Raw genomic sequence first — 10,044 nt, forward strand, 5'->3', positions numbered from 1 at the left:
AGATGGGTCAATACTCGGTATTGACATTACAGGAAAGATTATTATGCACCATTATCATTCTTAATTATGCCACCATTCATGAGTGAAGTCACAGGTTAATGCCACAATCCAAATTGAGTATTTTGCGGGTTATTTTACAAATTTGGACAAAAATAATGGCACACAATGGCCGACTCTTGTGAATGACATCACGGGATCTTTCACATCCACTCTAAAGCAGACAGCGTATTTGTATGGTTATTACATCCGCAGTATTACCCAGGGCGGCCACTGGATTCAAATCGTGAAACTGCGCACCAATCCAGGAACGCAATCCAATATGCCCACATTACTGCCCAAATTCGGACACACAAGCATGTCACCTTTGGAAAGTACAAATATTTTCCAGACGATGGCTATCTGCTCATCCTTGCACATGCACCCACACATACACACGCAAGTGCACGTGTACAACATTCATTGCATTGAAGTGATTTTGTCAAATATCGATGCCTTCATCAGAACCACATTCTCAAATAAAACAGAATTCTCAGTCTTAGTAAAGTTATTCAGAATTGTTTTTATTTTATTTTAATTATTTAAAGACCATAAAAGCAAGGTCAACACAACATCAACTTATCCATAATATAGGCACACATACCTCTACACCTGTGTGAAATCGTAAGAATCACGCACCGCTGGCTCTACTCATCTCACCAAGCCAGGATTACCGCCGCCATTCAACATCTTTAAATCAGTTCACTGGTACATTCAGCAGTGTAACATACACACAGAGGCCAAAAATGCATTTGTTTTGCCATAGAAATGTGGAGTCCGCATTTCTAGAATCCCGTCTTATATTTCGAACGCAATCTCTCATATATTATTCATAACGATTCGTTCGCTGAAACAGTGTTAGAAGTCTTGAGTAGATTTTTTTTATCCTTGTTTTTTACTCTATATTTTGGGGGTTTTATAAGCAAAGTTACACCGATGATGCTGCTTTAGTTATGCAATGAGGTGAAGAAATGTTCTTTTGAAACACAACGAGCGGAGCAATCCATCAAGTCAGGAAACAGCCCCTAGACATGACACCACAGAAGCACTTCCTGAAATGATGCCAATAACTCTTTCATTCCAATACAACATGGCACTCGTTCGCGTTTGTAAAAAATACTGTTTACTGCACATTGCTCACTCCATATACCTAAAAACTTCAACTGTCAGAGCCATGATAAACAAAATTAATAGTACATTTTTTATGTTCCTGCAATAATAGGTGGTCTGGCTGATACCATTAAACCCATTACACTTGAAATCACGGTTTGATCTGGGATGGCTTCCACCAAAATTTTAACCAATAATTCTCAGCATTGCTGGGTCTGTGTGCTGACCGCAATTATGAGCCTCCTGAACCACCTTGGCCCACTCAGCTAAACTCCGTGAAGGCAACCCACGTGCCCTGCAAACACAACCGACTATAATCTGGTGGGGGTGTGGCAACTGGCAACTTCAGACCCTGATGTCAAGTACTCAAGTCCACCATCGGGTGGCCAGTAAGGCACTGTGCACTGCTGCGCGGTGGCGCTCACAGCTTGCTCTTCCACTTTCCCTCCTCTCCTTCTCCCACTCTGACTGCAATGGCAACACAAGTAATTGAGAATTCGTTACCAAGGAGCAACAAATGCCACACGCGTAACACGGACGTGCGTGCCTACACGAATACACAGCGGGCATAGACACTGGCGAGCGAAGAGTCAGGCGTGGTGGTGAATGCCTCCAATCGAGCACTACGGAGGCAAGGCTTGGTGGCTTGCGTAGAGATTTGTGAAACTCACAAACCCCACTGGGCTGTGGGGTTGCCGTGAGATGACAGCACAACAAGTGGGTTCGTGAACCTATCGGCATGAAGCGAGGAGCGTCTTCTCCATGATTGGGTTTACCGGGATACTACTTTAGTTTCTTCTCACATTTCAAACGCTCATAACATGTCAACGGCCACATATCCCGATGCAAGCACCTCCTGAAAAAGAGTTGTGAGACTTGGGCATTCTTGTGTAAATAAATAACATGAATTAAATATGTTCAAAATTACATGAGCTAATTATACCATGAACACTTTATAACAGATGCATTGATTTAACTCTTCGCGAACATTATTAAAAGCACAAATGCAATATAAATGTAAAACAGAACACCGATATCAACACACAGGAAAAAACAGAAACACAAGACTATTATGGACATGTGGGTGCTGTTCTGTTGGATGTAACCGCATTCTAATCAGTTTCCTCTCAATGCGTCGTTCCTCATTTCTACAACACAATTTGGGATGTGAGTTGACAAACCCAGTGCCCGAGAAATCAACATGTCAAGAACTGCCCGTATGGCAGTGATGTGAACTGGACAATGTTGAATAGAATTCCATCGATGCTGGACCCACGGGACACTCACCGATTGTGCCCTCCTTCTCCAACTTCTTGAGGTGCTGGTGCAGGTTCCAGGATGCTGCCTTATACAAGTGTTCAGGAGTGTCCTAACACACGAAACAAAGGTTGTGAACACACGCGTGTGTAGTGGTATAAGTGTGTTGTGTGCGTTTGTGTGTGTGTTGAATTTCAGAAAATGGTGCAATGACATGGTGTAATATAGGTCATACGTTTGTATGTATTTTTGCGGTAGTGTGCTACGCACCCGGCGATCCGGGTTCAATTCCCGCCCACGTATGCGTGTATGTTGAACTTCTTTCGCACCATATGTCGCCAACCGTGACGATTATTTGAACCGGTCCTGGGCCTCCTCCGGTTGACTCGGCCTTAAATGAGTACCTGATGTGGTGTGTAAACATCGCCACTAGGAAGCCTGTGTGTGCTGTGCCAGCCTTGATAGGTGCAAGCTAAGAGCACTTGTCCCAACAGTGTATTGAGGCTATACGGGGATCTTTGTATTTGTCTATTTTGCATGTGGATTTAGGCGTTGGGAAACAGTTGTCTCCAATTCTGGATGTTCTTGTCCGGCTATCAGAACTACACAAGTCTCTCCCGTCACCATCCGTCCACAAGCATTCGCTCGATTACGCATGTACTATTCAGCTCTGTGTTAATCCACTGAAGGTTTCCCCACACTGTTCGGTCATGCAGGTTGTTGGCCCACAATGCACCACACTGGCCAATCGCGTCCATGTGGCGCTTGGGAAATATGTTCCCTACCCCTGCTTTAACAGGTGCTCCCCAACATAACTCTTAAGAGAGAGTTTCACAACAGGATGCTATACCAGGGCTGCAATGGTTAGCACACCGGACTTGCAATAAAGTACGGAGGTATTGGGTATGGCGACCAAACTCTTCCAAGATGACTGGCCAGTGTGGAGGAGTAGGCCAAGATACCCTTTAGAGAGGCTCTCTAGACCCATCTCTCGTGGAATCCCTTCTGCCAGCGGTGGCGTGAGCAAGAGGCTGCAGCTTCACCCTAACAGGTATATTACACCATCCAAACGATTAAGAGACTTACATGGGCTTGGGCACGACAAGTCGCGAGAAAACACGCTGGGCAGTGGTCAAGAATAATGTCGGAGCAGCAGAGGATATCGGCAAAGGAGACGGAGAGATGTAGATGCCAGGTGAATTGCTACGCGACGAGATGGCGAGAGGTGACTGCGCCTTGAGTAGGAGGCCTTAATCCAGTGGTGGATCGATTGTGGCTGGCGATGGCGAAGGGGGAAGCCAGGCCTCCCCACCCTCGTCGCTGTGTCGTACCGTGTACACGAGGCGCACGAGCTCCTCCAACGAGAGCTCTTTCCCGGCGTGGGCGCCGACGACGGACATCACCGCCCGCTCGCGCGCCTGCCGGTGTGACACATAGCCACGGATTTTCTCCTGCGCATCCTGCACCACCGGCCCGTGGCCTGCGGGAGACACAACGGGTACGACTTGAAGTCGCGCGCAATTCGACGAATCGTCGTCGGCTTCAGGGCCAACGTTTGAATCGGCAATCGAATCCCAGGGACACAGTTTCCCAGGTCTGTCTTGCAAACTATACTCATCTTGGACTTGTGAGTTCTCACCTGGTTAAACAAAGTCGACTTGAACCTGAACTGTGGTGTTCAGGGTTAGGCCGTATGTTGAGCATGCCAGTAAAATCCTTTAATCCACCACATGCGGCTCTATCGAAGGGGCATAACGTAGAACACACCATCACAGGACCAAAAAATAATGTCTCCCGTGCTGTGCCAAAACTGTCAATATATACACACACTTATATGTCAACTTGACTCTTTGCAAAATTCATGGGTACTTTTTGGCTCTTGGTCTGTTCCAAGTTGGCCACCCCTGTGCTAGAATGTAATATTCTGTCACGTTTGGACCGTCTCGTTTGTATTGTCTCACTTTTTTTGTGTCGACAGTACCGTACACGACTGTTCGCAAGGCTGGATTATGGACCGGGCCAGTGGGGCCAGTGTCCCGGGGCCTCGGACTGCCAGGGGCCTCCAAGCCTCAGGCCGCGCGCGATGCGTGGCCCAAGACTTCCCAAGGAAGTTGAACGCCAGGGTCCTCAGTGCGCACAGCGCAAGCTGACCACGAGGTCCCTGGGTACTTATAGCGTGAGCTCACCACTAGGGCCACCCAAACCCCTCGGCACTTACAGTGTGAGGGCCCCCAGACCCCTTGGTGTTTAAAAGGTGAGCTCACCACTAGGGCCACCCAGGCCCCGCAGCGCTTACAATGTGAGGCCCCTCGGTGCTTACAGCGTGAGCTGACCACTAGTGCCCCCAGGCCCCTCGGTGCACACATCGAGCTTAACACCTGGGCCCCTTGGTACATACAGTGCGTGCTTAAAACGAGAGCCTCTCGGAGAGTACAGTGGTTCTGTACAACTGAGCCACTGGTTGGCTCGCTACAATATGCTGTGACATGATACAATATTCACCAACAAGTCGGTTCATTCTGCATAACAGGACAGTTTGAAGGGCGTCATATTATGACAAGACGTTCGTTATTTGACTGACCATAACTAGCCATCACTTTATTTTAGCTCGCTGCCCATTTCCCCTAGCTAGCTGCCCATTAGATTCAGCTTGTTAACAGAAATTAGTTAGCTAGCTGACATTTTTGCCAGCTAGCTGCCCTTACAACCAAATTAGCTGCACTAAAAATCCAGCTAGTGAGACCAACGGCTCGCCGTTTGTTGAGAGCTTATTTAGCCGTTGACAAATCAATTATTAAAAATACACAGTGGTTTTGTGAAACATAAAAAAATATGCCAAAAGCTATATTTTTTCATACACTAACGCATATATGAGAGACCCATTCCATACTTAAAGATTAAGGAAAACCCCATTCATTTTTTTACATAGACCGTCTGTTTTTAGATCCACGGAAGTCGATAATGCTAACGTTGACATGCAAATTGTCGACTGCTCTTACGAGGTATTTTTTTCCCCTCCCATCGATGGAGTGTGGCCTATGTGCATAGTCTCCACCAAGTAATTTCACTGACTTATCAGAAACCTTTGTTGGTTGTTGAGGCAATGAATTTTTGTTTCATGTGGTGGAGCGATTCCTGGGCTATGAGCCAATTGAGAGCTACACTGGTAAAAGTTGAGCAGACTCTGTGACTTTGATGGTGGAGGGCCTTGGGTTGGACCTCTCAAACTGTAGAGGTCAGTCATATGACAATGCAAGCAACATGTCAGGAAAATTCAATTGGCAACAGGCCCAACTGAAACAACAAAAAACCCTCTGATAGAGTCTGTGCCTTGCACAGCGCATTCACTTAACTTAGTTGGTGTTAACACCTTAGAGACGGCAGCTGCTCAGATTGCTCTCTCTATGCTCTTGCCTTTAGCATCACGGTTCAAGGCAGCATCCAACAAGCATGACCCTGCTGATGAGCCGCAGGAAGTAGAAATCTTAAGAGTTTGCTCGAACTAACCCTATTGCAAAAAGTTGGCATGAAAGGCCCAAAGGTCGATGGAATAAATATTTATTCCATTTCTAAGGGTGACGAACCATAAAAGGAACAAGCTAACCATGTGATTTCTCAGCAGCCTGTTACATCGTTAGGCTAATGAGCTTAGTTTATTTACCATCCAGGGTCTGGATGGGCAACCGCCATGCATGACAAGTGTTATAGGCTACAAAGTGCAGGGTGGCAGGAGAGAGGGCCGCACAGAAAATTACACTGTTGTACTGTGCTTCTATGCCCCATGTCTAAGCATCTTAGACATGGGGCATATACGATGCATCAGCATAAGCTGTACTAGGCTTTGGCAACAGTGGTCTCTCCGTTCACATTCCCAGCTCCCTTATCAGTGCTGGACAGCCTGACCTGAGCTCACAGCTCATACGGCCCTAACTCACTCGCCCACAATGGGGAAACAATGACGCGGACCCTTCAGCAGGCTTGTGAAAGAAAGAAAAACCGCGGTAAGTCTGGTCAGCATTTTATTTCAAGCTCCTAAGGCTTTGGGGGTGGGCACTTTCGTCAAAGCATGGCACACAAATGCCCTCCGTGTGAATCGGGCTGTATCAGACGGTGAGCAGCACCAGACCGCCAGGGGCTGGGCACTGTCAAGGGATACATCAACCCCAATGCGTGTATCTCAATGCCTCTATTATGCACACAACGTGCATCGCAGTGGGATCTTTACAGAAAACACGACACAAGTCTTGACACTCTTTCTGAGAAACGTGCCATTGGGTGGCAAGTTTGGCCAATTTGTGTTAAATAAGTGTTTGTGTATCAGAACATACTGGAGTATCCAGCGGAAATTCGTCGCACGCCAGGAGATAACAATCAAAGGGCTGTACAGATAGTTTCATGAATGAACTTGCTCTCCTGGCATCTCCTGGTCACCATGTAGCCCAGCAGATTTGAGCATTTCAGGGATCTGTCATCCACCAACCCTTGCCTTCTAAGCAGTGGAGTAAAGATGTCCACCATTGGGCCCAGCATCTCTCTCTCAGTCTGCCTGTTACTTTACTGTGATCTCCATGGCGCTTGAACCAATGTTTGTTCGGAATGCTTTGGCTTTCTCCCACACACAGATAAACCGGATGTATAAAAGACGATGGGTATTATTTCCAAGTTGAGATCAGGGCGAGACCAACTGGATATCTGCCAACTTGGCATCACGACCTGTTTGATGTGGCTACAGTAAATATGTAATACGCCCGCATTACAAATATATGATTGCAATGATAGTTTGCAACACTTGCTAGTGAATAATGTGAAAAAGGTTCAACATGTCCAAAATTACATTCATACATATGCAAAATAGTCATCGTTTGTGCAATTAGCTGCACAGTGAGATTGGTGAAAAGCAATAAGGTGGGCAAATATTCATGTCTCTCTGAATGGCATGGTATTGAGGCATAAATATTAGGCAATTGTCTGGGCAGTATTGCAAAATTATGTCCTTAACATGGCTTATGGATATCCTCCAGTATAAATACATTTTCTGATTCTGATTATGGGTATCACTGGGTATGACGATGCAGGACGTGAGTTTGACTGATATGGTGTTTGGCGTACTGATCAGTACCATGGTACAAGAGAAATTTGATGAGCCCCCTGATAGACTCCTACCAGGCAGCACGTCCCACTGGGCAAAGACCCCGGGGCCAGCCCAGGACACGCTGCTGGTGGGACTACGTCGCTCGGCTGGCCTGGGAACGCCTGGGAAATCCCCAGGAAGAGCTAGAGTCTGTCTCCAGGGTAAGGGAGGTTTGGACCGCCACTACTCAACGCGCTGCCGTAGCGACCCTCGCCAGACTGAGAAACGAACAAACAAACGATTGTATGAAGTAGATATTTTTTTCAATGTCATGGTATAATATCCCGTACTTTTGAGTTTCATGGTATTGCATTATTAGTGACTGCATTGACATGAAAGTACACATGGCATACTATGTTTAATTGGAATTAATTTTATTCAACTTCATTTCATACAGTACCTTATCATGATAATTGGCATCTCAACGCACTTTACAATGCCATATGCCCTTTCAGTGTCATGCTATCACGTTAATTGCTCACAAAGAAATTGGAATAAAATCTGAACAGTGCGTGGCAAGTCGAGTAAATTCATGAGTGGGGGAGCGAGGCATCGGCATTTATGTCGCGCCCCTTGTGAGTACCGGGCCCCCCCCCAGGGAAACTGATGGTCCAGACCAGCAGTGACCAAATTTAAGGAGCTCCGACTGATGCAAATCCCGGTCTCACCACCAACTGCAGCTCTGACGTCCTGGTGCCCTGGGCCCACACTTCGGGTTCTAGAGCTTATGGTCGAGGCTCCGTCGGCAGCCGAGTGCCGTTTCATCGGCATTCCCGCTCGCGTATAAACTCACAGGCACGCGTACGTGTGCGTGACACCCGCGTGTCCCCTGGGCGTCGGTAGTTACCGGGGTATATGAGCTTGGGCTTGAGATTGAGCAGCAGGTCGAGCGAGCGCATGTACGTGTAGAGGTCCTCGAACACGGCCGTGCCCTCGCCCAGGATGCAGTCGCCTGAGAAGACTGAGCCCTCCTCCTCCAGCAGCAGCACCATGTGGTCGTCCGTGTGTCCCGGTGTGTACACCACCCTGCACGCGCGCCGCACCGCCCACGCCCACCAGTGCCGTCGGCGGTTATTGGGGGTTCTCGCACACGCGCGGAAACCGAACTCACTCCGGCAAACGACGCCGATTGCTTACCGGAGCGTGGCTCCCTCGGTGGTGATGACGTCGCCATCGCGCAGGAATGTGTACTCCAAGCCCTCACTGCCCAACACCTCCTCGCGCCGCGGCGGTACTCGCGGTAGTTTCGACAGCCGCACGCCGGCACCTGCACTCCACCACCACCGCCGCCGCCACCACCACCACCGCGTTCACCATCACCATCCACCACATCACGGCAAAACTGGCCACACTGCCAAAAGTACTCACCCGCACACCATTGTCACCTTTACAAATACAGCTGTGTGCCTCAGAGAGCGAATGCCATGTAAGTGTACCGAGCTGGCACCGGTATGTATGTATACATGTTCAGCTTCTTTCGTACCATACGTAGTCAACTGTTTTAATCGGAGGTGCAGAAAGAATGCCGCGTTCCCATGGCCACTCGGAAGGGAACCGGCTTGGCTCACAAACCAGGCAAGTGGTCTCAGCATGGATCCCCATGTTGGCCTTACCGGGTCAATGCCAGCACCAACTGGGCCAAATGGTACATGTTTTGCTGGTTGTTTGGCTTTCTTTTCTAAGGGATTACAGGTGGCCGCAACATTTTGCCTCCTGAAGGCAAGAAACCCACTACATGCCACACCCAGAGCCACGCGGCTAATGATGCCGATGGCATCACCAAGTCCCGCACATCACCTACCATCCAGCGGCACACGTGGGAACAGTTGAAAAATGTTTCCAGCTATTTTCGTGTTCTCCCATTAGTTAAGTAATGTAAATGACAATCGATAGCATAATTAATGATTTCAATAATCAAATTGTTCATCTTTGCGCAGGACCGTTTTTCTCTACCTCCTCGTGGTGCCGGACAGGCAACGCTGTCGTGGGCAGTGCTGTGGGGGAGGGCCAATTCCGTTTGGACTTTCCCCTCATGGTGTTTGTGACCACCACAGCGGCCAAAAGGAGGCTCTGGACAGGTGCAAGGGGCTGATAACCTCTCCACCTTCAATTAATTACCGCTAAACCACGACGGAATTTGTTTATTAATAAGCTTGTGCCGGAGGCCCCGGGGGACAGGCATCTATGATGTCTCCTGGCCAAACCCCATTTGGCGGAGCCAGGAGACTGAATCCTTACCCTCAGGGCTCCTCCAGAAACAACAACAAACCACGTGTGGCCATGTGGAATGTTTGAACACTCACTGCGGAGGAGAGGCTGCCACTCCTCTGTCAGAAGCTGGACCGGTACCGCCTAGATCTCTGTGGTATTCAGGAGGTCCAGTGGACCGGCTCTGGCTCCTGCCACCATGAGGGGTAGACAGTCCTCTTCTCGGGGCAGGAGACTGCCAAACAACAGGGAGTGACTCTTCTTCTGAACAAAATAATCAAGGGGGCATGGGAGCATGGCGG

General features: G+C 48.4%; 1 protein-coding gene across 1 annotated transcript; it reads right to left on the minus strand.

The window, feature by feature from the left end:
* Positions 1 to 1,567: 1,567 nt before the first annotated feature.
* Positions 1,568 to 9,020, minus strand: LOC121852228 (endoribonuclease LACTB2-like). Its single transcript, XM_042346315.1, has 6 exons — positions 8,971 to 9,020; positions 8,672 to 8,806; positions 8,382 to 8,560; positions 3,735 to 3,883; positions 2,434 to 2,515; positions 1,568 to 1,614 (listed from the first exon to the last, which is right to left on the minus strand). The coding sequence occupies exons 1-6, from the start codon at positions 9,018 to 9,020 to the stop codon at positions 1,568 to 1,570; spliced, it is 642 nt and encodes a 213-aa protein (XP_042202249.1).
* Positions 9,021 to 10,044: the final 1,024 nt, after the last annotated feature.

Source organism: Callorhinchus milii, unplaced genomic scaffold (assembly GCF_018977255.1).
Source record: "Callorhinchus milii isolate IMCB2004 unplaced genomic scaffold, IMCB_Cmil_1.0 Scaffold608, whole genome shotgun sequence".
In the NCBI taxonomy this organism is placed as follows: Eukaryota; Metazoa; Chordata; class Chondrichthyes; order Chimaeriformes; family Callorhinchidae; genus Callorhinchus; species Callorhinchus milii.

Excerpts from the sequence above, each read along its gene's own strand:
- LOC121852228 (XM_042346315.1), bottom strand. The coding sequence starts at position 9,020 with ATGGTACGAAAGAAGCTGAACATGTATACATACATACCGGTGCCAGCT. Across the intron at positions 3,884-8,381 it reads GCCCAAGCTCATATACCCCG|GCCACGGGCCGGTGGTGCAG; the intron begins GTAACTACCGAC and ends TGTCTCCCGCAG. Across the intron at positions 2,516-3,734 it reads TCGTGCGCCTCGTGTACACG|GACACTCCTGAACACTTGTA; the intron begins GTACGACACAGC and ends TTCGTGTGTTAG.